The sequence below is a fragment of the Pezoporus wallicus genome, unplaced genomic scaffold (assembly GCF_028554395.1).
Source record: "Pezoporus wallicus isolate ANWC-B61680 ecotype Strahan unplaced genomic scaffold, APGP_CSIRO_Pwel_v1 contig_227, whole genome shotgun sequence".
NCBI lineage: Eukaryota > Metazoa > Chordata > Aves > Psittaciformes > Psittacidae > Pezoporus > Pezoporus wallicus.
Window position 1 is genome coordinate 3,165,431 of NW_026635704.1, and position 27,848 is coordinate 3,193,278.

Here is a 27,848-nt window from a genome sequence, read left to right on the forward strand (position 1 = left end):
TTAGACTGGATATAAGGAGGAAGTTTTTTACTGTTAGGGTGGTGAGGCACTGGCACAGGTTGCCTAAAGAGGTAAATATCCCTGGCAGAGCTCAAGGCCAGGTTGGAGGGAGCCTTGTGTGAGGTGTCCCTGCCCATGGCAGGGGAGTTGGAACTAGATGATCTTAAGGTCCTTTCCAATCCTAACTATTCTATGATTCTATGATTGAGTGCACTGTCAGCAAGTTTGCAGCTGACACAAAGCCAAATGGTGCAGTTGGCACACCTGAGGGATGGAAAGATAATATGGACCTGTTGGAGAGGGTCCAGAGAAGGGCCAGAGAAATGGAGCATCTCTCCTGTGAGGAAAGTCTGAGAGGGTTGGGGTTGTTCAGCTTGGAAAAAAGAAGGCTCTGGGGAGACCTTATTGCAGCCTTTCAGTTCTTAAAAGGGGCCTACAGGAAAAACGGGGAAAGACTTTTTAGCAGTGCCTGTTGTGATAGGATAAGGGGTGATGGTTTTAAACTAAAAGAGGGGAGATTCAGGCTGTATGTGAGGAAAAAATTCTTTACGATGAGGGTGGTAAAATACTGGCGCAGGATGCCCAGAGAGGTAGTGGATGCGTCATCTGTGGAGACATTCAAAGTCAGGCTGGACGTGGTTCTGGGCAGCCTGGTCTAGCAGGAGGTGTCCCTGCTCCTAGCAGGGGGGTTGGAACTAGATGACCTCCTAAGGTCTCTTCCAACCCAAACTATTCTGTGATTCTATGATAAACAGGCTTTACTCGGCAACGCCGCTAAGACCCGTCCCTGTCAGGGCAGCGGGGTGGACGAGAGCCGGAGTGCTGAGGCCCTCCCGTGGCCGCAGCCTCGCAGGCTCCCCTGGCAGGGGGAAGCCCGCCCTTCTGAGCGGTGCTGGCCGTGCCCTCCCGCTGCCACACCGCCCGAGCCACCTCTCGAGTACCGGCTCCTCTCAGCGCCACGCAGGGAGGGGCGCGGGGATGTAACGGCCAGGGGGCGTGCCGCAGCAAGGGTGACGGACAGACACCAAGGGGCGGGGCTTGTATGGGTCCTTCCGACGTAGAGGAAGTGCACGCAACAGCGCGATGAGGTCAGACGTCGCAGGCCGGGGCGGGCTGACGGCGGCGCGGGGCAGTGAAGGAGGAGGCGGTGGTGGGCCGAGGCGGCCGCTGGGGCCATGGCGCACCGTTACTTGCTGCTGGCACCGGGCAGCTTCCGGCGCCGGGGCCTGCCTGGGGTCCTGCTGCAACAGCTGCTCTGCGGGAGGGGTCTGCGGGGGGCGAGGCCCTGCCTGGCGCAGGTGAGGTGCAGGGTACGGGCCCAGTCGGCCCCTCCTCCTCCTGTTAGCCGTAAACGAGGGATGGGGGGACGAGGGAGGGCCTTGGTTGCCGTGGTGATGGGCGGAGCGGCCCCTCCGCTGCCTAGAATCCCGGGGTGGGGGTTAGCCCTCTGCTGCCTGTGGCCGAGGGCTCTTCGCTTCTCCCCGTGGCCTTCCGCGGCTCTCCACCTCCTACCTGCTCACGCTTGCCCTTCCGGGCGGCGGGTAGCGAGGGCCTGTGGCTGGGCGTGAGTGTGGCATCTCCTGGGTCGGAAGCGGCACTCGGGCGCCGTGCGGGAGTATATGCGGAGCGGCCGGAGGACAGCCGTTGTTGAAAGAGGGTGAGTCGACAGCCGTGAGCTGCTGTGCACCCTGCCGGTATCGCTGGGCTGCCAGCGGGTGTTCAGGTGATGTGGCCTACCTGGCTTCCCCCTTCTCAGTACGTCCGCTCGTGGAGATTAGGGGTAGGTGGGTTTGGGATTACCCGCACCCACCCTCTGTGCTGTGGGCTGCCGATTCATTTGGGAGTTTGGGTTGTCAGTGAGTGCAAGGGCAATGTGTTGGAAAAGAGAAGGCAAACGGCCGGTTGTTGGCGGTGCCCGGTGAAGTAGCAGTGTGGTTTTGTCTGAACCTACTGTTCTAATATTAAACGATAAATTGTGGTGGCTGGGTATTCATTCTTAGTGAAATGGTTTAGACTGCCATATGTTATAAGATTGTCCTGGGTTCAGCTGTAACAGTTATTTTTCTGCTTCCTAGTAGCTGGTGCAGTGCTGTATTTTCGACTTCAGTCTAAGAGCAATGTTGATAACACACCGATGCTTTTAGTTGTTGCTAAGTACAACTTACCCCGACCAAGGACTTTTGAGTTTCTCATGCTCTGCCAGTGAGGAGTGGCACAAGAAGCCAGGAGGAAGCAGAGACAGGTCACCTGACCCAAACTAGCCAAAGGGGGATTACTTACCACAGCACATCATGCCCACTGTATAAACTGGGGGGAGTTACCCTGAAGGCCCAGATTGCTGCTCCGCTCAGGCTGGGTGTTGATTGGCAGGTGCTGAACAGTTGTAATGTGCATCACTTACGTTTATCGTTTTCCTTTTCCCTTTTTAGTTTTATATTCTCTCACCTTGTTGTTCCATTGTCATTATTAGTAGTAGTAATAATAGTAGTGGATGTGTATAATACTTTAGTTACCAGACTGTTCTTATCCTAACCTGTGGGATTTATATTCTTTTGATTCTCTTCCCCATCTCTCTTGGAGTTGGGGGGAGGGAAGAAAGAGGGGAGTGAGAGGGTGGCTGCATGACTCGAAGTTACTGGCTCAGCTTAAACCACAACAAAGATATGTGTTACCCTTGTCAACCCAATATCAGAGGATTGACAGACCTATGCTACTGCCTAAGAAAAAGGAGGTACATAATTCCTGCATCTTTCCATGGCATCTTGGGCAGGTTTCTGCATTTTTCTATAGCATATAGTGGCAAACAGTTGCACCTTTGTAGGTATGAAGGCTATCACTAGGCTAGTGGTAGTTGTAGGATGAATGCCCATAAGGGTGTTAGTAACTTAGTCCTAAGTATGAATATATGTTTTGGTTTCAGAGTTGTACTTGTGGTTTTGTTTTTTCAAAGCTTTTTATTGCAAGAGTAAATAAAACACTGTTAGCAGTATTGCTAATCTGTCAGTACGTTAATTCTCAGTTGTGTCAATAAAATGTAATGAGTTCTTATTTGTAATGGAACATAAGACCTATGAAGGGAACTTTGTATTCATCCTAGCATCTGTGTGTGTGTCCAGGGAGCAAAACAAGGAGCTTCATTTTCATAAAAGCCTTTTTAAAATCATCTTAAAGTAACTTATTAAGTTAGATTTCTTTACCAGCTTTCTGTCCCTCCTCCCCCAACATGTTGTTATGTATTTTGATGACTATTAGATAATTAAGATTTTTTTTTAGTTTAATTTTATTTTGTTTGATTTGGAACTTGTTTATGGATAAAGCTGTAAACTTACAATTTTATAGAGTTGATGAATTCTTGGTCTTTTGCTCACATAGCTAAACAAGTGGGTTTTTGGTCTAGCTTTGTGTAGCCTCAGTTTTAAAAAAAGTGAATTACAGTTACAAAATTTTTGTAAAGTCAGTAGTTCTGACTGTTTAAAATTATCTGTATTATTCAATATTGGAATTGTGGAGAAGGCACTTTTCTGCAATTACAGATCTTGGGTTTATATTTCACTCTGGAGTAGTAATATTTTCTGGGTTATTTTGTACTTTGCTTGTCTTGATCATAATAGAAAGAAGTCTTGACTTTTAGGAAGATGTCCCAGGGTTTGCCTGGGAAAAGATATTAGATAGGGGTTGGGTCTTTTTTGCTTTATATGCTGTCATAGTTCTTTCACCTCTGACTGAGAGAAGGTGGGCAGAGTTGCCTGGTGGATAGTTTGAAACAGCATCAAATCAAAATGTGCTTTGCTTGCTTTCTCTCTGCTTAGGCAGTGGGTCTGCCTAGCTGAGCTTGCTGTGGCATTCCCCTTGCCAGGGATACAGGACAGGTCCTGTGTCAGGATCAATATGATCAGTTTTCATGCTGATGTTTTGTAGAGACAAAACCAAACAAAAACCTCCAACCAACTGAAACCTAAGCAGTTGTTACCACCTTAACATAGTTCTAACAACTTTGTCATTTGTGGAGTGCTGTGGTGAAAGGAAACCGCATGTTTCTGTAGACCAACTCACCTAGATCTGTCAGTAGCATAAACCAACTCTAAACCACTGACCTCTCTGTGTGTTAACTTTGCAGGTTACTCTGCATTTATTAATGGCATTTAGGGTCTGTAGAGACAATCCAGCAATAAACCAGTTAGATTATTCAGGTGTGTCCCAAAGCTCTATCTGCTTACCCTTCTCTGTCTTCTTCCCCCTTCACTCTCTGATTAAACTATAACTGAATTCTGTAATAAACCCATGATGGTGTAGCTGAGCCAGGCACTTAGATTTGGGTAAACTTTTCTTTTAAATGTGAGCACTTGCTTTATTTTAGTTGGAGTAAATGTTTCTAAATACTCCTCTCTCTTTACAAATAAAAAGTAATCTGAGTTTGTAGAATAATGAACTCCCTAATTTTTTGGTCGTGTAGGAGACCGGTGACATAGAAGAGAAGCCAGTATTACTGCATGTGTGTTTGAGTTTCATCTGTTGCTCCAACATTCCCTACCTGTTTGTATTTGAAGTGCAGATGGGTTGGTTTGTGGCAAGTACATTTTATTGCCCACACAGGTGCATCCTGCTTGTCTTACAGCTTCTTCTAGGAGCACAGATGCTGTTGCTCGTGGTAGAGGTCATAGTGTATTTGACCTAGCAGCTGTTCTCTTGATTAGCTGCTGTCCAGACTATCTGCAGTGCACATGCTTTTCATGATCAGTAAAGTATCCTCTTGGACCTTCAGTGTTAGACCTTATGCAGACATGCAGTGGCACAAAGCAATGACTTTATCAAGCAGCCTAAGAATTAGCTCAGTCTGCAGCAAAAGCAAGCAAGGACATTTTGGTATTCTTCTTGGTTCCAGCAGGTGGAACTAGATGGCTGCTCGGAGTAAGTCTAATGTATGTCACCATTTAATAAGGGGTGAAAGGGGAAGCTCTCAGACAGAAGGCTTCAGGAGAGCTAGCATTCAGTTAATGACATGTCAGCATTCCTAGGGTTCTCTCAGCATAATACTTGTAGTTTACATAAACCTCAAGTACATAAAGATACATAAACATGTAGTTTGGTATCCTACAAGTTTGTTTAACATGCAGAAATAAGTTTTGTCTACAAATATTGTAACTTAAATGTAACAAAACTGCTATTGTGATGCTAACATAGAGCTTTCCTTATGTAGTCCTAGAGGTGTTAGTCCTAGATGGACATTGTTGTCTTGTGTGCTTACCTTGAGTCATGTTTCCAGGACCTGCTGTTTTCTGGGTTTGGGTTGTTTGGTATTTTTAACTATTTCTCTGGCTTTAAGGTAAATAGAGTCTAACCAAAAAGAACACACATAAATGGAGTGCCTCTATGGGGCAGCAGTGAAGGGGGTAAGTTGGGATTTTTTGCTAAAACCTGTCCCTCTTGAAGAAAGAGGGTTTGATTTTCTGTAATAAAGTTGCAGTTTACTCTGTTTTTAAATATTCAGTCACAGTAACAAAACTTTTCTGAAAAATTAGTAATTTAAATATTTGTATTTCCTTCATTGCACTTAAATGGTGAATAACAGTAAACATCAGTTTTATAACAGGGTGCGAATAGTCCTAGTTTTGTTTTGTTTTTATAACTGGATCATTTCCTGAGTAGGTGTTTAGGCCTGCTTTTTGAACTGGTGTTCCAACTCATGCTTGTACAATCACAGTTAGTGTTGCACTTAAGTGTCATTCAGCTGGTATTATGAAACGTTTCACACAGGGTCAGTATGTAGGTATTTAATGTTCATAGCTTTTAGTGTTTCCTACTTAATTTTTCTCTTTAAATAATGTTTGTATGTATGAAACTCTCTGTTCTTAACAAATAGAATAAAAATGTCCTTGCTATAGAAATTACTTATTTGATTGACTTTTCCTTTTCCATTGTTGTCTTACGCTCTGGTCCACAGCAGTTACTGTGAAGTCTGTTGTAAAGTTCCTCTTGTAACAGTGATACTGAGTTGCTGCATCTCAGGACTGCTAGAGAGTTTGAAGATTTTCATGTCGTCTTCTTGTTGATTTATATTCATTTCTCATCTTTCAGCTCTGTGAAAAAGTTACCACTGGAGTTACTACTGACAGAAGTACTGTCTTGGCAAGTGTAATTGCTGCTTGTAGAAGGCTTTTCTCTCAGCCTCCCAAAGGTGATTATAACTTTGATCAGTGAACTGAAGCAGACTGCATTCCTTGCTGGAACACTGCACTTGTGTGCCATATATGTTTATTGTCTGTGGGGCAGTAAGCTCTTGTACTAACCAACCATTAATCTTGAGCTGGAACATTGATTCATGAGAGTTTTAGGAGCTATTAAAGAATGACTACTGTCTGCTCAATTTCATGCTATGCAATGCAGTTTTCTGTTGAATTTAGCTTGTCTCTCTCTGGTGTGAAGGGTAGCTTTACTTTAGGTCATTAAATACATTTCATGTTTTCTTGTCAGGAGCAGCGGATTTGCTTATGGAAACCTGGTAGAGCTCTTCAATAAAAAGACAAAAACAAAACCATTTTTGCAGCCTGTATGTTGCTAGCTGCTTTGCTGTTCTGTACAGTCAGCTTGTGACTACTGAAGTGTAATTGTAAGCTAAAAAACAATTATGAGCTTCTGAACTCTTTCTTAATAGGATTTGAAAAATATTTTCCTGGTGGGAAGAAGTCTAATGGAGCTAAAGGTACAGCTGGAGAAACAAAAGGTACAAAAATCAGCTTCATTTCAGTTGTTTTTGTGGAATGTGTGTTCATTAGATTTTAGCATAACTGTGAGTTTGGGGTTTTTGTTTATTTTCTGGGCAGATGTTCCTATACCAAATTAGTTTAAAAGTGCAAAAATATATATATTTAATGTTATTTTGCTTTCATATCATGTATGTCTTCTGGAATATTTTATTTTCTGTTATGCATTCTATTGGAATGCTGTCCTTAATTTCTTGTTTCACTGTTTCCTGTTTGTTGACATTAGTAATGCATTCATTACTAATTCACATTAGTAATGCTGGAGTGTGACCAGCAGGTCGAAGGAGGTGATCCTGCCCCTCTACTCTGCTCTTGTGAGACCTCACCTGGAGTATTGTGTGCAGTTCTGGTGTCCTCAACATAAAAAGGACATGGAACTGTTGGAACAAGTCCAGAGGAGGGCCGCGAGGATGATCAGGGAACTGGAGCACCTCCTGTATGAAGACAGGCTGAGAAAGTTGGGTCTGTTGAGCCTGGAGAAGAGAAGGCTGTGTGGAGACCTCATAGCAGCCTTCCAGTATCTGAAGGGGGCCTATAAGGATGCTGGGGAGAGACTTCATTAGAAACTGTAGTGATAGGACAAGGGGTAACGGGTTAAAACTTAAACAGGGGAAGTTAGATTGGATATGAGGAAGAAGTTCTTTCCTGTTAGGGTGGTGAGGCACTGGAATGGGTTGCCCAGGGAGGTTGTGAATGCTCCAACCCTGGCAGTGTTCAAGACCAGGTTGGACGAGGCCTTGGGTGATATGGTTTAGTGTGAGGTGTCCCTGCCCATGGCAGGGGAGTTGGAACTAGATGATATTAAGGTCCTTTCCAACCCTAACTATTCTATGATTCAGATATTCTCTATGTGTATAGTTCTCAGCTTTCCCTGGCGCAGCCTAAAATACGCTTTTTTTTTTTTTTTGGTATAAAAATAAACCAGAATTGTAATTCTGCGTAAAGATCCAGAACCAGCTCTATAGCCAGGACCAGCCATGCAGCCTGCTGCTCAAAAGGGGATTTACTAGCAGCAGTGCTAGAAGGAGCCCTGTCTTTACAAAGAGGGTGAATCTGTAAATTATGACTAATAACAGCTACTCTGCTATATCAGAAATCTATATAAAATGTCCTTCAAGGAGAAGGAGAGGAAGCAACCCTGTGAGTCTGTTATGAGAGCAGTAATAGGAGCAGCAGTTTTTCTCCCACTAGGCCTTGAATGGTAAAAATCTAGTGTCATGCCTGGATTTCCCATTAGCAAACTCTTGAAAGAGCTAACGGTGGAAGGTGTGTGTGTGTTAATGTTGTGCTCCATCTTGCCTTGAGTATCTTGACATGACATGCTACAGCATGCAGACACCTTGTGAACTGGATGAGTAGAAGAATTAAGATGAATTCCTCCACTGTAGTTGGCTGTCACTGTGCTCTGCTTGTCTCTACGATATTAAAAAAGCATGACAGCCTGTGATACTGATTAAACCCTGAGCTTTAAGGGCACTATAGCGTGGCTGGAGAGGTAAATTATGTTACTAGATGTTTATCATGGAAAACAAACTACAAAGCAAATTACAACAACCCACCTGCACCCTCCAAAACCAATGCAAAGGCCCCCCCAGATCTTTCACCCCCAACAAAACGCTGAGAATAATCTTGTGTGTCATGGACTAGTGCAATGGAAGTAAGTTTCATGCTGTCTCCATAAGAGGCTCCTTTTTTATATTTGTGGCACTTTTCAGTTCTTTGTGCCCAAGTGTCATCAGTTAGACAAGTATCAGACCACCCTTCTGATCATAACTAGGAGATAGATGTCTCTCTGCAGGTTAACTGACTATACATGTTTTTCTAATTTTCTTCTCATTGTTACAGCATTGCAAACTAGTTAATTTTTGGTTTTGGAATAACTTTTTAGTTTTAAGACTAATAAAAACAGTGCGAAATTGGTATAAGAAGTTGGTTTGTTATGTTTTATTTTTGTTAGAAGCAAAGCAGGCCAGTGCCCGACAGCCCAGTGGGACTAGTAGTGGAGGAGGTGGCAGTGGTGGAAAAAAAGGTGGCAAGAAAGAAGAAACTAACTGGTGGACCAGATTACAAAAGGTCTTGACTTTAAAATATATTTTTGTGGCACTAACTGTCTTATCCCTGTGAAACAACCTTGCATGTTTTTTGTTTTTTTTTTTTTAGGGTCATATTCTGATTGCCTAAATCTTCCTTAGTCTCCTATGTTTAGTAATTCATAGTAACTGGCTCTAGGTGGCTCCCCACTCAATGCCTTTCATAAATAAAAGGTTTGTGTATTCCTTCAGAGAGATCTAACTCTGTTTCAGGAATGTTAATGGAGTTTTAAGCCATATCAGTATGGTTGGTAGTAGCCAGAATTCTTATAATGGAGCCTTAGGCCTATAAAAGCTTTGTATTTTGTTTCAGAATGTCAATTTGTAAAACTTGCTGACCACACCACCTAGTTAAATGTAGTTTACTGTTAGCCATTCTAACCATAATGTAATACTTAATGTAAGTTTCTTTTTGAAATTTGCATTTATTATCATCAGCTGTACCACAAAGATGCTTGGTGTGCATGATTATTTTTCTTCCTTCCTGGGTTTTTCTTTGTTTTTTCCTTATTTTTGTTGGTCTGGCATGTAGTCTTGGAGGGCAGGAAAAATTGTTTTAGAATGGAGAAAGAAAGGTCCTAGATAGCAAAACTTTTTTAAAGTAGTTCACAGAACAAAACTGTCCAATTACTATTTGTAAAACACTGAAAGATTTTCTACTAATGCTGTAATTTCTCAGTTGTATCTGAAGTGTGTTTGTACAGTTTTGTTTGGCATTCTCTGTAGTAACCTTGAGGGCAGGGGAGAGGAGCCAGAAATAGGTACTGAAACCTCATGTACTTACTGCAGTACAGAGCCTAAAACTTTTTTCTTTTTCTTTTTTCCCCATTTCCTAGGGTGACATTCCATGGGATGTCAGGGAGTTTCGGATGTATGTAGTGGGAAGTTCTTTTTTCTGGACAATGGTGGTATATTACTTCTTCTTCAGGGTCCCTGGAAGAGAGATCACGTGGAAAGACTTTGTCAATAACTACCTTTCTAAAGGAGTGGTAAGTTGTGGGAGGAATCAGAAAGAAAAATCAGTGTGCTGAAGATGCACATTTTTGCCTCCCTGCTTATGCTTGTATTTGTATGTCTGTGGAGGTTCAAGGGTAATTTTTGAGGGAGAAATGGATTAGCTTTCATTGTAATCAGTTCCTTGATCTGATGTTCTGGATGTCTGTGTGAATATTTGTGTCACTTCAGGAGAGGAGAGGGGATGAGCAGCTCAGGGCAGAACTTCTTTGTTGGATAGCTCATGTAGATGCTAGTTGAAGGGGCAGTGTAACCTCATTCTCTTGGGGTGTAGTTTTATACTACAGGTAAGCTGGCCTAATGGCTTGAGCAGACGTGCCAGCTGCCTTCAGAAGAAACTTATGGCTAACCTTAAGCACTTCCATGAGCCCACTCCCCTGAATTAAGAAAAAATAAATGCTTGTTTCATGCCTTAAGTGAGTTCCTCAGGGAATTTGAGGAGCAGCAGTGTGAACTGAAAGGTGTGGGAGGAGAATGGAAGAATCCCTTCAAAGACAGTGCATTGGCATAACAGTGTTGTAAAATAGCCTCCTTTCTTTGTTTTCTCCTCTTATTTCTTCTTTCCTTCTTACCTGGAGCCACTACTGGAGCAGTCAATTTTATCATCAGAGTCCTGCCTCTCTGTAGAACTTGGCAGCTTTCCACACTTAGAGTTATAGGTTAGTGATGTCCTAAGTTCAGGAGAGTGGTTTACACAGGCCTTTTCCTCTTCAGGAGCCATTAGTTCTTGGCTCTGTTAAGTCCCGCTTTGTAGCTGTGCCTGCAGGTTAGGAAAACACTGACTTGCTTCTTCCTGTGGGTTTCACACCTGGGATTTTGTGTTAACAGCATGCTTCCTACCCTTCCATTCCTTAGATAAAATGTCAAACAGGTTGTTTCTTACCTTTCTTTGTCTTACTGATCTGTGCAGAACTGCTCTGTATGCTTCTGTTCTGCCTAGGCTGTGTCTTGCAGTCATATTGTTAACTGACAACTACGTGTATGTCTTGTGGAAAAAGCCTTACTGATTATATTTGTCATGAAGCAGTAAGACACTAGCTCAATAAAAAGATTAGTTTAGCTGTTAAAATGAGCAAAGCCTGAAGCCTTGTTGCAGAAAAGCATTATGAAAGTGGGTTGTTGCACAAAACCAAGTCTCTTGGGTCTCTTTAAGATGCAGTCTGGATATTCAGATAAGCTAAATATGTGGCTATCAGGTACTGTTGGTCACCATAATGGCGAGAAGTCTGTGGAGAGAAGACATCAGCAGTACTAGGTTAGGGCCAAAACAGAGATGTTCAGATACTTTTGCATGAGGTCAGGCTAGATCTAGGTGGCTTCTTAGCTCATGCTTTACTTCAGTTCTACCAGAAATGGCCACATGTAGTGAGTTCAGGGAAGCAACCTTACTAGCCTGTGTATGATTCCGGCTCAACTTGTAGAGCCATTGCTAGATTTAAATTCTTTAAAGCTTTTGAAACCATTTATTTTATGGAAAGAGGAAGGAAAAATGGAGAGAAACTTCAGTTGCCTTCTGAAGAGACCTTGTCAAATTCAAGAAAATAACCGTTTGAGGAGACTTCCATGAAGCTTTTGGTTTTGTTTCTGTTTTTGGTAGTATGTATCTGCAAACCTACAGCTTAATTCCTGTTTTAATTTACATGGTGTCTGTTACCTCAGCTAAATTTTTCTTTATCTAATTGATGTTATTGTGTGTAATGTGGTAGCGCAGGAAGTCTTTTGTTTTAGGGAAAACAATTGAAAGACCAGTTATATTTTCCCTCATTCTGTTCAGTTTGGTTTATTTTGGAAGCTGCTTCAAGAATTTGGAGTCGTGTTCTATTGCTTTTGGTGTTTAACCATTGAAATAGTTAAGTGTTTTTCAACTATTTATCTGTGATTTGAGCTGAGGGATGTGCAATAGGTTTTTTCCATGAAAAGGCTGTAAAGTCATCCTTTCAGTCTAAGTTCTAATGTGCAAATATTCTGTGCTTACCAGTTGCATATATGGTTCCTCATGCCATTCCTAAGGGCAAACTGTAGATTGTGTAATCATCTTGATCTGCAACAATTAATTTTATTGTCCTTACTTGAAAACAGAGCAGGTATATACATATTTGTTACATGGAACTCTTAGCTGTGATGAACATGCAGTGACTGTATACTCACCAGGTTTCCCCTTTCCTTCTACAGGTGGACAGACTTGAAGTTGTGAACAAGCGCTTTGTTAGAGTGATCTTTGTTTCAGGAAAGTCTCCTCATGAATGGGTAAACACTTCTAGTACATATACATGAGACATTAGAAACAAAAAAAAAGCAATTTTTTTTTTAGGTAAATTTGATGTAGAAAAATTAGTCTGGAGTATGAATAATCTCTTAATCTAAAACGTTTTGTGCCTTACTGTTACATTATCCTACAGTGTGTGTTTTCCACTTTACCAGTTGTTTTGTCACAGTTATCTTAAAACTGACAGGGAGTGCTTTTCCAGCATCATCTTTTGATACAAATACTCAAACAGGAAGAACGAGAACTACTGAAGTTTCTGTATTTTTAACTGCTGTTTTCAGTCTGCTCAAGAAAATCCCAGACTTCTGAATCTTTTCTGTTCCAGACTGCTTTTAGCCGGTTATTAGAGAAAACAAAGAGAAATGTTTAATTTTGTCTCCATCTGATACTATAGTCTTTAAAAGTAAGCTGAGAGCTCTCATTCTGGAGAAAATTACTTATTGGTGGAGACCATTTAAATAAAATAAAAATGTAGAAGAAGCATTAAATAAGCTTTATCTGGTTACTTCTTCCTAGGTGGTGGAGTGTGTTTTGACTGATTTTCTGAAGCAAGGTCTGCAAGTCCCTCTGGGATAAAGTGAAATTTGCAGTTACTTCATCAGTGGGTTTCAGAGTGACTTATTTATACACCTACTCTTTAGCCCAAATACCACCAGTTGCCCTAGTTTCTCAATCAGTTACTACTTAGGACTACTTTTTTTTTCTCCATTAGGGTAAGTAGGGGCAAGTCAGGCAGGTCATGGTGCAAAAGGGGAGATTTTCGTGAAAAAACAAATCTCAGCATTGTTTGAAAGTTCTGTCTGGGGTTTGCTGTCTTTTGTGAAGGCAGCTAACTGAAAGCTAATACAGACTTCAAAAAGTAGAGAATTGCCTTTCTTCATTTTAAGTTTTATGGCTGCTGTGTTTGCTGGTTCAGTGCTCTGTATTATTCTGACGCCATGGCTCCCTTTTCAGGATCTGTTTATGTACATTCCTTCTGTTTGTTCCTGGAGAAAACACCAGGATTCAGTCTATTTATAGTGCCCCAAAACTAGTGAGTGTATGATCTCTGTAGGAGTAACGATAGATACAGTTTGGTTATATTCAGGTTGGTTGGCCTTAGGTTTGTAACGTGCGTCTTGCATCAGTTGCACACTTTATGAGGCAACTTAAACTTGGCCTGAATCTGTTCTGAGAATGCTTGTGTATGTGTTAAAAGAAGTTGGCTTGTAATGAAGCTGAAATAAGATAGGGCACTTTGTGGTGATCTCTGCTTTTTTTTTCTAGCAGTATGTCTGGTTTAATATTGGTAGTGTGGACACTTTTGAACGGAATCTTGAAGCTGTGCAGCAAGATCTGGGAATAGAAGTGGAGAACAGATTGCCTGTAGTCTACTCAACAGAGAGTGATGGGTAAGAAGTTGGTTTAAAAGAGCTTCTGATAAAAAAGTGGTTGTGTTTACAGTAGCAAAATAGATCTGTAATACATGTACTGTATGCTTCACTAGGTGGCAGTGTTATTAGAATAACAATCATCTTAGGTTTATTTTTGAATGTTAACTGTAAGAGGAGCTGTTCAGTAATTTGTCTATGTAGAAATCCATATCCTCTTACCCTAAATATAGCTTCTTATTACGTAAATGTTTGTTTACAATTAGTCCCTCCTCCATTTAAACCCTCCCTCCAAGTGACTTGCACCAGAGCAGGAGTCAGCCATGCACATCTGTAGAGCTCCAGAGATGGCACACATGCAGACTTCTGAACAGACAAAAATGTGTCATAGAACTGCAGTATATTGCCTGAGATATAACACAATTTCTCCCCTTAAATTCAATTCAGTAGAAGTCGAATTCTGTGGCAAGAAATTGGTGATTAAGTAAATCACACCAAAGCTGCCTGTTAGTTATGCTCCAGGAAACAGGAGAGCATGGCAGCTGCATGATCAAAGTACTACTGGTCCCTGCTGCGTCAGAATCTGCTGAATACCACAGGATAGAGAAAAGTCCTTTTCCTATTCATCCCAGAATTGTGGGATATCAGTAAAGCCCGGTAATCCTGTGCTCCCTTGTGGTAGTGCTTCTTTTCAACATGTTGGTTTTGCAGAGTGTTGACAGCACCACTTGTGAGCTATTCCTTGAAGGTCTTACCATAGAAGAATCTGGAGTGCTCAAATACTCTGATAATTAGGAGTGTGTTAATACTAGGGTTTTCTTGGCTTGTGCAGGGCTGTGCTAGAAAGCTGGAGGACAGACAGTGAAGGATAATGGGCAATGAGTAATGAAAAAAAAATAAAAACCCCTAACAAAAAAAACCCTGTGGCCTTGTGGGAGGGAAATGGAAACATTGAAAGAAGAAAACATAAAAATTGAGCTAGACCTAAGGGAAGAAGTGTGAGTATGTGTTTTGGAGAGAGGTTTCTGCTTGAAGTTGTAGCATACACCAGTTATATACTACGTAATGGAACTTACTTTGAGAATATAACCATTTGCATACTAAGCCCTAGGAATATACCTTTGAAGGACACAGAAAATGAGCTACTTCTGTTTACTAGGTAATGCAGCTTTCCTCTAAGACTCATCAGTGTCACTTGGTGTATTTGGTTTAAAAGCAAACAAAAATTAATAAAACTTTTTTTCCTCATGCTTATTTTGCAGAGTGAGCAACCTGCAAAATGTAAACGTTACAAGTTAATAGAGTATTAGTCCTGAATTTGTTTGCTTATGATGGAACCAGCATCTTGTACGATATATGAAGCAATGGATTTTTGTAATACGTGTGGTTTTCTGCTTTCTTTGTTTTTTCTCCACAGGTCATTTCTCCTGAGTTTGCTGCCTACAATTCTGATTATTGGTTCTTTACTGTACACGTTAAGAAGAGGTCCTGCAGGCTTAGGTCGAACAGGGCGTGGAATGGGTGGACTTTTCAGTGTGGGTGAAACCACGGCGAAGGTCCTTAAGGATGAAATAGATGTTAAATTCAAAGATGTAGCTGGCTGTGAGGAGGCCAAATTAGAGATCATGGAGTTTGTTAACTTTCTGAAAAATCCCAAACAATATGAGGATCTGGGAGCAAAAATTCCAAAGGTAAGGGAATGATGACTTAGCAGATAAAAACTTGCTGGTCCTCAGCATTCTGAATTGTACAGGAATGTTCACATATGCAATGCTTTCCAGCTTCTTTCTTTGCACAGTCGAGGTGGGGGGGAAAGGGCATTAACTCCAACAGTATAACTGTGATGCCAGAATATTTGCCTTGTGGAACACTTTATCTGTTCACATGGGTCAGAAATGATAAATAGCTTGCACATGTACCTTCATTCTTGTATATAATTGTGCTAGAATTGCCTTTTGGCTATGCTGTCATTGGAGCCCACCTGATGACATACCTTTGAGGTTTTTTTAATGTGTTGGCCAAAGAAAACACTGTTTCTGTAAATCTAAGGCAGCATGGCAATGATGTATGGTTTGTTGTTTTGTTTTGTGTTTTTTAAACCTTTTACTGTTTAAATGAGAGAATAACCTTCAGTTTGTTGTCTTGAAAAACTTTTACTGTGGTGGAAGAAGAGCCAGTGGACCAAACATAATAATATGTAAATCTTTGACATAAGCTATTTTATAGGCTAATATTATGGGGAGTTTATGAGGAAAATATACCTGTTTCTCTTACAGGGGGCAATTCTGACAGGTCCTCCAGGTACTGGGAAAACACTGCTAGCTAAAGCTACAGCTGGAGAAGCTAATGTACCATTTATCACAGTCAATGGCTCAGAGTTCTTAGAGATGTTTGTTGGTGTGGGTCCAGCTCGAGTAAGTCTTTGGCCTTCTTCTTTTGTTTCAGTATTGTTTGTTAAAAGGATGTTGTCAAATCTGGGAGGCAAACAGTTTGATACCAGCTGAAGTTCTTTCATCTGTGCAGCTTATGTAAAAGTGATACCAGACGCTTGTGTATGACATTGAGTCATACATGCACTTTTCATAAAAGTAACTAATTCAGTTCAGTAACTGCTTGCAGACCATCAGCGTTTACCTCTTTGCAGGAAAGTAAGAAAACAGAACTCTCCATGCTCTGCTCTGACGTAAATTTACTAGCTGGGTTGGAAGCATGCAGCTCATGTGACTACTGCTATGGGAATGTCTCCTTCTGCTCTAAATCTTCTTGTTTCTTTGAAGAACTGTATTCTCTTTATAGTTCCAAACTCCTAGACGGAAATAGTTGTCTGGACACACAAATGGGCTTCTAGTTGAAACAGGAGTCTGAGGGTCACAAACATTAGGTTGCTTTCTGGAGGCCAGGTGATTCACATAACCAAAAATCTGTGTAACATTTTCTTGTGTTCTTTTGCCTTAACTCTCTTAAAGTAGCTCATTAAAAACATGCAAAGTTATATAAATGAGTTACTGATAATATTTTACAAATGAGGTGGGTAACACAATAAAAACCCTTTCCTCCTAATGTCCAAAGTTATACTCCATTTCCAGCAGCTCACACCTTTACCAAACTCCAACCGTCTTGTCTTAAGCTTTAAAAAGTATACTGCCAGGTGACATGCTTTTGGAAACCTTAACATTTTTCTGTCATAAACTCTGTGAACAGACTGAAGGAAGCAAACTTGTGGGTTTTACTCGTGTTTAAAAGCTAACTCTGCTAGCATGAAGTGGAAACTGTTTGGGGTATTGATTTGAATTTGAAAGGGAATAGCTTTTACCAGATCCATGATATATTTTTATGTCCTGTGAAGATTCACAGGAAAACTCACTTTGACCAAGTTTTTTAAAGTCCTGAAAAACTGAAGTTTTCACATGTGTTAGAGGTTAACAGATAAACTGTCTGAGATTTGGTCCTTAAGTTTGTCACAGTTGTGAATGCATGAGCCTCTTGCAAGCGTAGGTCTCTTTTGATGGTGTTGTAGTTTAGGTCCAGCTGGTAACTTGGAACCACACAGCCGCTTGCTCACTTCCCCTCTTCTTTCCTCTGAGGAGAAAGGAAAGAATGTAAATCCCAAGGCTTGAGATAAGCTGAACCCAGGACAGATGGTGTCTTGCTGGAATTCTTCCAGTAGCATAGGTGGAAAAGATAGGAGATGCCAGGTGATTTGGGGCCTTCTGAAAAGAAATGAGGGAAGGGGGGTGGGGCACACATGCAGGTAAGCACAAAGTTTGGAACTGAGAAGAATGGGAGCTGCTCAGAAAATTAAATGCAGAAGCTAGTTGGGAGTGGAAGCTTCAGTGAGGATGCAGAGAGGGTCTGGAATTATATAAGGAAACTGGCAAAAGGAGCTGCCTGGACTGAAAAAGTGACTGAAAGCCAGAAGGTATGGAGATAGTGATTGTGTATGTAAGATGAGTGAGACTTGGGAAAAGGGAGCATGCAGTGTAAAAGGGGCTTTACAGAGAAACAGTAAGAAAAGGAACTGATCCATATAATACCAGGTCAGGAGGAACCTCAGGGATAATCTGGTGCAACCTTTCTTGGCAAAAGCATGATCTAGACAAGGTGGCCCAGCACCCTGTCCATCTGAATCTTAAGTGTCCTCTGGGAAAGTATTAGATACCCTCCAATAAAGAGAATACTCAAACTATGTTGTCATTAGCTGTCAGTACATACCTAAAATGCCCAGAGCAAAGTGACTTTACCTCTTTTTGCTGGTCTGTGCAGATGATTATCAGCTTTTACTACCCAGTGAAATCTGTTGACATAACAGTCTCAGCTTTGGCTATGAATAAAGGTTTCTACACAGTCCATAATTTCTGATGCCTGTAGAAAACAACATGAGACTTTTAGTTTCATTTCCAATGAATTTAGTAAGCAAGATGGTGATGCTAAATTGATTATTTGTAAATTGGGATTTGCTAGAATTAAAATTGCTTACACAGCCTTGGTTCCTTGTGGAAAAAATAGTGGTATAATTCTGGATCTCTGTCTCTTTCCAATCAAAAAATAGTTCACTTTGAGCATGACACTTTTTCCTTGTTCATCGTGTTCCTTCTGCTTTATTCCTTGTATTGTTCTTGAATTCTGTTAACAAATTGGAGTGACTTTATGCGGTAGAGCATACTGTCCAAAATGTACCTCTCTTCACACCCCCGTACATTGTTTGTCATCAGAGAAGCCTTCTCTAATTGCACCTCTAACCTACAAAGTAGTAAAGCTCTGAACTGCATGTAATTCTTCACAGGTCAAAATACTTTCATCAGTTTTCATTTCCTGTTTGCTCCAGTTCAATCCATTAGGTGTAGATCTGTTGACTTGATGAACTGGTTTCAAGGAGGTTCTTCTGATACATTCTCAAGCAGAGTAACATTGTAGTGTTGCATCTTAAAGCCAATCACATTGTGCCGTAACTATCAGAACAGAATTTGATAGGTAATACCTTACTTAAAATCTGAAAGTCTAAAAAAGCTTTGTCTGTTTCCTGTTGTCTATTTTTTTCCAGACTTTTAGAAGTTAATTTAACTTTCAAATAAATATTTGGAGGTGAATTCAGCTTTTCTAACCCATGTAATAGACAGGATGGCTAAGAGTCAATATTTATAATAGCATATCGTTAGAGTACAATGGTAAGTGCTTTTAAGTAAGCCTTAAGCTCACTGTAGGAGTTACATCACCCTATTCTAACTGCAGAAAAGCTTAAAACATTTTTATTTCCTTGCTGTGAAAGATGACTGTGTGATAGCATGCCCCTTCACATTCCAGTTCTGCTGGTAATACTGTGTGTTGAAAAAAAACCTTAGAAATCTTGCTTTAAATCCGTCAAGTTCGGAGGCCTTTAGAGCTGAAGTTTAAGATGTATTTCAGTTATTCAGGAAAAACGGTCATCTCTTAAGGCTGTTAAATTGGTTAATGTTCTTAATGGATGGATTAAGACAGAATTTGTCAACCTGTGGGCCTCCACCCTAAGTGATTATTGCTCAGCAGCAGCTACAGTGTAATTTACATTGCCTTGAGAGCTGGCTGGGGGCTTGGGGACACTTATTAACAACCATACTCAATTATAGTGATACTATTATTGATGTACCTCTTCCCCTCCTACCCACCACAATTCTGAGCAGTTACAAACCAATCTGATACATACTCTGTTCTTCTGTTAAGGTTAGAGACTTATTTGCTCTTGCTCGTAAAAATGCCCCCTGCATTCTCTTCATTGATGAAATAGATGCAGTAGGAAGGAAAAGAGGAAGGGGCAACTTTGGAGGACAAAGTGAACAAGAGAACACACTTAATCAGCTTCTAGTAGAAATGGATGGTAAGTATTCAATGTCATATGTTATAACAGCAAGGATAAGGGAAAGAACTAATAAGCTTATTTAGACCTGTTAGCCAGGATTTGGGTTCTAGCTTAAATTTAAATTGAGTGTGTTTCCTTGCTTCCTAAATGAAAAATGGTGACTCATTTTGCGGCAGCCTGATGTTTTGCTAAAATTTGTTAGAAGAAAGAACCATCACTCTGCATCTGCTAACTCTTTGTCATAGTTGAATAGGCAAAAAGAAAATCTTTGCATGAGACCAGTCTGTCTGTAAAAAATACAGCTAGCCATGCTGGTTCTGCAACTTCCTGAGCAGTTAATCTGGTATTGCATTTTGAAGATACAGCAGGATTTGATAAAGTACCTCACAAAGCAGAGCCCAAGGCCATTTGTTGCTTGTTATGAAAAGCAGGACAATGCTGTAATAAATGGAAGTATTTTCAGCTTTAAGGTCATTTGTTTAAAGTGCCAATTCTTATGTAGCCCTGTAAACCAGACAGTCTTTCTGTATTTTTAATGGAAGTCATATTTACACAGATTTTCTGTTTATTACATTTCTTCAACAGGATTTAATACGACCACAAATGTAGTAATTTTGGCAGGTACTAACAGGCCAGATATTTTAGACCCTGCTCTGATGAGACCAGGACGCTTTGACAGGCAGATTTACATTGGTAAGTTTTGTGTGCATCGCTGTATACTTATGCATTTGTAGGATACCAGTGCAGCTATTTACATAAGTAACTTTCTTGCACATGTTGAATTGGAACATATATATGTGAAAACTAAAAGCATACTTCTTTCATCTTAAAGGACCCCCAGATATAAAAGGAAGAGCATCTATTTTCAAAGTTCACCTTAGACCTCTGAAGTTAGACACAGTCTTAAATAAAGATAATCTAGCAAGAAAGCTTGCATCGCTAACGCCTGGTTTTTCTGGTAAGTCACTCCTAATGTCTCTGTTGTCCACTTATTATATAAGCTGTAGATATTTGATTTCCCTACTGCGTCTGCTTTTCTTTCACCTCATCTTCTGGATGGCGCTCTATTTTATTGCGTTTACTGATACAGCATGAAATTCTTTTCGCCTACTCTAGCAAGTAGGCGATTTCTGAGCACCTTAAATTGTCTGCCTCAGTCAGGGTGACATACCAAATGGCAGTTTCTTCTGTCTTCAGCAAAAGCAGTCCCAGAGATTTCTCATTGCTACAACCCGTGCCTGTATTCTTCCTTTTAATATGTCACAGTCTTTGAACCCTACTAGAGAAAAGATAGGGTTTGTGTGCATATTCTGTAGGGCAATTTCTGTTTCTGGATGTGAAAACTCTCCTCCCTGGTAGGATACATCAAACAAATACTTCACTGTAGCTTTCAACCCAAGAGAAAAATCCTAAAGCCTATACATGTATTTAAATATTTCTTAAAGAGTTATGAGTAATGTATTATTTCAGAGTGCATTACCTTCAAGCTCTGAAAGTTGAAAAAGAGAATCTGGAGAAAATTAATTCTAGAAAAGGTTATCTTTATGCTAGACTGAGAGAAAATTATTGAAAATGATGTGTAATTCATACCTTCTCTGCTTTCAGGTGCTGATATTGCTAATGTTTGTAATGAAGCCGCTTTAATTGCTGCAAGGCACCTCTCAGATGCTATAAACCAAAAGCATTTTGAGCAGGCAATTGAAAGAGTTATTGGAGGTAGGTGAATTGCATCAGTAGTGTTCTCAAAATTGTAATATGGCAGGTGACTTTCTTTTTTATATGCATGCAGAAGGCCACACTTTGAATCTTTCTCTTGCTCATGGTTGTATTGTTTTATCTCTCCTAAACACACCTGAGATTTAGAAAAGTATCCTGTCTATATTACTGACCTCTGTAGTGGAGAAAGGGGTACGGAGAAAAATTTCAGCAGGATGCTTTTCTAATCTTCAAAATTGCAAGAGGAATAGCTGTTGGGATTTAGTAATGCTTTTAACTGCTGTTAGCCTGAAATAGTTAAGAAAACTCTTTGATTTTTAAAGAAAAATATTTAAAGTTTGAATCTTCTTAAAAGCTTATGGTTTGAATCTTGAAAATCTAATGAGGGACAACGTTACAGTAAAACCCAGAAGAGAAGTTTCACCAGTTAGCAAGTTCTGGGGTTTTTTAACTTTATCAGTAGATTATATACATGGCATCTACGTGTTGCTCACAGTGTCTCTAAGTGAGAGATCCCTAAATGAGGTAAGGGATTTCCATGGAGAAAGGTGTGTCTAAAACTACTAATCACATTTATTTTCTGAAGGTTTGGAAAAGAAAACTCAAGTACTACAACCAGAGGAGAAAAAGACAGTAGCATATCATGAGGCGGGGCATGCAGTTGCAGGGTGGTTTCTGGAGCATGCTGACCCACTCTTGAAGGTAAAGGAAACTAATTGGAACTAGTATTGTAACAGTAGCATGGACAGCATCTTTTCTTTAATGCTGAGAGGGTATTAAAGTATGTAATCTTGCAAAAGACGGTGTGTGTAGATTTTGCAGTACTTTGGGTTACTTCCTGTAGCTTACTTAACTGTTTTCTAACTTGGCTGCTACAGGGTTTGTAGTATAAATGTCCTTGGAAAATTAAAGGGACCTTATCTTCCCTTGAGTCCACCTGCCTTGATAGTTGCTTTTTTCACTGAGGCTTTTAGTACAGGTCAGTGGTTTAAATTAATCTTGCCAAGTTATGCAGGTAGACACCTCTTCAGGAATTAACTATAAAAATTAACATCTAGAGGCTGATTTTAGTTCTAATTTGCTTTTTGAATGCACAGTTTGACACACTGAAGGTAAAGGAAAAAACACCCCAATCTCACAAACTTGCTTCAGTGTTCATAGTTTGGCTTGGCTGTGTTCTTAATCTCATCTGACTTTCAAGCTTAAAATTAATCTTATACAATTTCCTGCTGGAAGGAAGGACATTAGTAAATGTGGAAACTCCGCCAGTGAGGGAGAAATGCTCCAAATATTTGTTACAGAATGCTTAAAAGCCCAATACATAGCTCTAAAAGAATTGTGGATTTTTCATTAAAAGATCTAAAAAATACCATACAGTCTTTGGAAAAGATATGACAGTGGTCTTACCTTTCTTTTCCACATATTCTAGTAGTTGTTATTCCAGTTTAGAGCTAGTGAGGGCAAAACTGTAAACGGAAATAATGTCAGAATTAAACTTCAAGGGTGAATATGGTGTAGGTTGTGGTCTAAAAAATTAAGTCAAACCAAAGAATGCTTTATGGGTTTTAACACTGTTTAGTCCTAGCATTCTGTTAATTTTGATTGTAGGTATCTATTATCCCACGTGGTAAAGGACTGGGTTATGCCCAGTATTTACCCAAAGAACAGTATCTTTATACCAAAGAACAGCTACTTGACAGAATGTGCATGACACTTGGAGGCCGGGTGTCTGAGCAAATCTTCTTTGGAAGAATTACAACTGGTGCCCAGGATGACTTGAAGAAGGTGACCCAGAGTGCATATGCTCAGGTATGTGCTTCAGTGAGATTTTTCTCCTTAGAGTTTTCTTTATCTACTACCTAATGTTAATATTTTTAAATTACGCAATTTGATCAGGTATGTCCTTCAAAAAACATTATATGAATGAACATTATGCTCTTGCTGTATAGAGATGCTGATGACTCAGGTATTTTATTACAGTCTTACAACAGAAGTCCATGAATTAGACTTTGATTACTGTCCTACATCTGCCCACGGGAACATATATGATGTAGTTGGATTCAAGTGCGTGTGGCAATTGTGTACTATTAAAATGGAATTTGGTGCACAGATTGGATCATCTGATCCTACTTTTACAGTTGCTCAGCTTGGATTCACATATGTAACTAAATTCAGAGAACCTTGTATTTAAGCGCTGCTGTCAAATAAGGCTGCTGAAATGGAGACATCAGTTTGTCACATTAACTAGCATAGATGAGTAATTTGAAATCCTATCAGTGAATGACTCACCTGCGTGTAGCTGTGTGCCACACGCATGTATTACTCTATTTCCTGCATCAGCACAGAAGATGTCATTTTATAATACTCGCAAGGTGAGCAAAGAGACATTTTAGAGTACACTTCTGTTCGCCAGTGCAACACCCCAAACTACACCTACTTCCTGGGCTCTGGTGTGCTTCTTGTTGCCCCGGTTCAGGAAGTAAATGTGTAATGAAATCCTATTAATATTGAATTTATGGCATTCAGTCACTGAAGCAGTGACTCTTGCTTGATTTTTAAATTTTAAAATGTTTAAGTATAAACTTCTGCTCGTGTTAACTGGATCTGTTGTCTCCAGAGGTAACAAGGGGATGAAAGTATTGAACTTTGCTTAAGGAAGCAGGTTAAGATGCTTGGTTCTAATGCTGAGATCTCCCTGAACTGAATATCCTTCATCATACCTATATTGGTATTTCAAGACCAAGCAGAGAAGTGATGCTTTAGTAACCATCAAATTGATAGTAACTACAGAGTGAATACTAGGTAGCAGTTTGAACTTATTTCTGCCTCTGCTACAGTAAAATGCAACTTAAAAATATCTACACTTGGCAATCAGAAGAGTCTATGTTCAGTAATGATTCAAGGTAAGAATCACTTTCACATTTGTAGGGGAGTGTCTTGGCATAAAGTATGGCATATGATTTTTGCATATGATAGGACAAAATCTTGAAGACCCGCTACTTTAATACTTAACTTATGGATGAGTGGAATAGACTTGGAAGCATTTTGAATTGGTGTCGTGGTTTAAACCCTAGCCAGACAGCTTGTTCACTCACTCCCAGTGAGTGGTGCCGGGCTGAGAGCAATCGAGGCCCGCCCCCCCAGGGCTCTCCCCTTCCCCACTCCCAGAGGAACGGGGAGGAGGATCGAAAGAGTGCAACTCCCACTGGTTGAGACAAGAACAGTCCAGCAACCAATGTACAACACAGATCACCACCGCTACCACCAACGACAACAATGATAAGAGAAAATAACAAGGGAAGAGAATACGATACCACCGGCCAAGAAAACGAGTCCCACCCGGAAGCCCGTGTCCTTCCGGGTAACTCCCAGTTACCCCCCACCCCGGGCATGACATGCTGTGGTATGGAATACCTCTTTGGCTAGCCCGGGTCAGGCGCCCCGTCTCTGCTTCCTCACAGCTTCCCCTCCTCCCTGGCAGAGCATGAGCCTCACAAAGTCCTTGGTCAGGGTGAACATCACTTTAGCAACAACTGAAAACATCGGCTTCACCAACACTGTTCCCAGGCTGGAAGTCGAAACACAGCACTGCACCAGCTACCATGAAGGAGAAACATGACTGCTACTGCTGAACCCAGGACAATTGGAAAAAAACTGTACAGGAAAAGAGTTTTACTGCTTATTGAAGTCTGAAATGTTTCTCTGTAATTGTAGAATTTAAACAGATGCACTATGTACATCATGAGTAACCACCTACAAATGGTGCTATTTATATCCTTAGTGAAAGTCAACTAAGGTACTTTAGTTCAGGTAGACTTTGCAGGAGAGGGTTAGCTTTAGAGCAAAAAATTGGGTCATAGTAAAATGACTTCTTCCTTTCAGTTTTATTTACCATATTTTACATCAACATACCTTAAAATCATGTTCTCTCTCCATCATTTGACTTTTTTCTTTTTTTCTTCAGATTGTTCAGTTTGGCATGAATGAAAAAGTGGGGCAGATTTCCTTTGACCTCCCTCGCCAAGGAGACATGGTATTAGAGAAACCTTACAGTGAGGCAACTGCCAGATTGATAGATGAAGAAGTGCGGTCACTAATTAACATTGCGTATGAGAGAACACTAAGTCTTCTGACTGAGAAGAAAGCCGAAGTGGAGAAGGTGAGCATTGCAGTATTTCTAGCTGCCAAGTTCCAGCTGTTAAGCCCGAAACTGAATTGAATAGGTTAAAAATAGCTATTGTGTAAAACCTGTTCAGTGTAATCTTGAGAAGTTGCAATACTCTAAATAGCTAAATATAAATTTCCTTTCATGTTGGAACACCTCTGAGGTTCTCATGAATGTGATTTAACATCACTCCCCTTGCATGGCAAATATTCATTTGGCAAGCTGGAGGGAAGAATCTGTCTATCAAAGTAGACTTTAGTAGATATACTAGTCTAATATGAAATTCAAAAACCCCAAACACGAAATACCAGGATTCCAATTCATTTGGCTAAAACAAGCTCTCTAGAAGGGAAGTACATATAACTTCCTTTTTCTGAGTTCCTTTTGAAGGTTAAATAGAAAGCATCTTTCTACCATCTTCCTTCCCTGCCCCCAGCTGCTTGTGATCTGCCTCCCTGCAGCTGAGATTGCCCTTGTGCATATTCTTCTCCATGCCAGAAAGTCTGACACAGCAAAAGGATAATTTTCCAGGATAGGCATGTGATAGGCTTACTGACAAGAAGACAAGTTTGTTTGGATTCTGTAAATAGTGGTGTAGTAAATCAGCATCCCGGAAAAGATCCCTGAATATGGTTTGTACTGAACAATGTGCTTGCTGATGCAAAAAGGTTACAAACTACACTTGTACTGTATTGTACACACTGGTATTTTATGGTGCTCTTTAGCTTGTAACAGAACAGCAGCCCTATTGAACCATCTGGTTTGATAGGAAGGGAGTGCTTGTTTTCATCTATAGCTTAATGTCTTGCATCAGGAGCCTTTTGGCAGCAGCGAAAGGCCACTGCTCTGAAACAAAAACAGCAACTGTGTCCCATAGGGAGGGCACTTTGTCAAATCTTGAAAGTAGGATTAAAAAAAAAGTAGCTTTTGCTACCTAAATGCTCACAGGGGACAAAAAAAAAGGCATTAATTAAGTGAACTCTGAGCAACCTGGCGTTTTCTATCAAAATTAATCAGTGCTGAATGTGTTCCCAAACTGTCTTAAACTCTCCAAAGAAGAGTGTCTTATATTTGTGACACAAATTGCTGTTCCAGGTTGCCCTACGACTACTGGAGAAAGAAGTACTTGATAAAAGCGATATGTTAGACTTGCTTGGGCCAAGACCATTTGCAGAAAAGTCTACTTACGAAGAATTTGTTGAAGGCACAGGAAGTCTGGATGAGGATACCTCACTACCAGAAGGCCTTAAAGACTGGAACAAAGAGCGTGAGAAAGAGAAAGAGGAGACAGCAGATGAACAGGTTGCTAGGCAGATCAAAGGAGGGATGCCATTTTAACTGCAAAGTGTGTGGTGATGTTGACTTACGCTCTGGAACAGAAACAGACTCGCCTAGTCTGTACGTAAAAAAAAAAAAAAAAAGTATTTATTCAACCAAACTGTATTAGGGATGGGTGGAAGAGTGATCTCTTGTGATGGGATAAGGATATTCTGCTCTGAATTTCCATATGTGATATCATCAGTTCACTGGTAAAAGATGATCATCTTTCATGTGTCGGCTGAAGAACCGTACATTGGATTTGAGCTGCAGTGGAATGCCAGAACTGAGCCTCTCCAACTTTGAAACAGTTCAGATTCATGCACAAACTCTCTGGCACTGGTCTCTTCTGTTTTAAAATGTATGTAAGCTTACAAAAATTAATTTTTTATTTGATTATTCATCTAAAGTATACCTGTAAGTGACCTGTTTCCAAAACAAAGAATCATACAAAATGCGTTGTTGAATACTTAGCCAAAAGTCTGGTCTTACAAAGTACAAGCTTTGCAAAACTATCAGCTCTTTTATCTGACCATTTTCCTCTCCCACCTTTCACTTTGATTTTAGAAAGAGTTTGTCTACAGAGAACTGCTATGTAAGTTGACAGTGAAACTGGAAGCCCACTTAAATACCTTAAAATGTACTCATGGTTCAGTGTCTTTAAATGAAGTCTGAAGCTCAGTTGGCTCCTGCAGTTTTATTAGTTTTTTTACAGAGTTCTGTAAAATATTGAATATATGAATGTGTTGTGTAAATACAGTTTGAGTCAATAAAATCAGTACTTTTCTGAACAAAGCTTGTGGTTTTCTGTTTTTTTTTTGTTGTTTGGTTGGTTGTTTTTTTGCTGGTTTCTTAGTATAGAATTCAGACCAAGACAAAACTTCCTTTGGTTTCTTATTGGTTTGCTTAACCTAAAGCTGCTGTGTTTTGTTTTTTTCTCTGCTTAGTTGAATGCAGTTTGTTTTAGTATAATAACCTGCTTCTGGTTGTCTCCACTGGGCTGAGGATTTATTAGTTGGAAAATTCAGCTGTTCAGAAACTGGCTGTCTCCCTGTCCCAGAAGAGGAGAGGGAAGCACAGTTGGAGGGGGTGGAGTGTTGGAGAAGGAAAATAATCTAAGCTTGCCTGCTGGACAACACATCCCTTAAGGCTTGAGAGGGCAGGTTAAGGGAAGAACTGGTAATTGATTCCATCAGTGTGTTGCAAGATACTGGAAAGCAGTAGGAAGAAGGGTGTCTCTGAAAGGTGAGACACAAGCTCTTTGCTTGAGTTATTTGATGTAAATTTTTTATGGAAATTATTCTTTTAGGACTTAA

At 40.4% G+C, this 27,848-nt stretch overlaps 1 protein-coding gene across 3 annotated transcripts; it reads left to right on the forward strand.

Moving 5' to 3' along the window:
* The first annotated feature begins 1,126 nt into the window (after positions 1-1,126).
* AFG3L2 (AFG3 like matrix AAA peptidase subunit 2) lies at positions 1,127-27,327 on the forward strand. Of its 3 annotated transcripts, none has more exons than XM_057397442.1 (17): positions 1,127-1,298; positions 6,076-6,175; positions 6,653-6,721; positions 8,719-8,834; positions 9,688-9,840; positions 12,038-12,112; positions 13,398-13,522; positions 14,919-15,192; positions 15,778-15,915; positions 19,199-19,352; positions 19,920-20,027; positions 20,167-20,292; positions 20,940-21,050; positions 21,637-21,752; positions 22,659-22,859; positions 25,015-25,209; positions 26,311-27,327. In XM_057397442.1, the coding sequence occupies exons 1-17, from the start codon at positions 1,176-1,178 to the stop codon at positions 26,551-26,553; spliced, it is 2,427 nt and encodes an 808-aa protein (XP_057253425.1). In that variant the 5' UTR covers positions 1,127-1,175; the 3' UTR covers positions 26,554-27,327. The 3 variants fall into 3 exon arrangements, with proteins under 3 accessions (XP_057253425.1, XP_057253426.1, XP_057253427.1); XM_057397443.1 differs by having other exon boundaries at positions 13,401-13,522; XM_057397444.1 differs by lacking the exon at positions 1,127-1,298 and adding an exon at positions 5,343-5,390.
* The last annotated feature ends 521 nt before the right edge of the window (positions 27,328-27,848 follow it).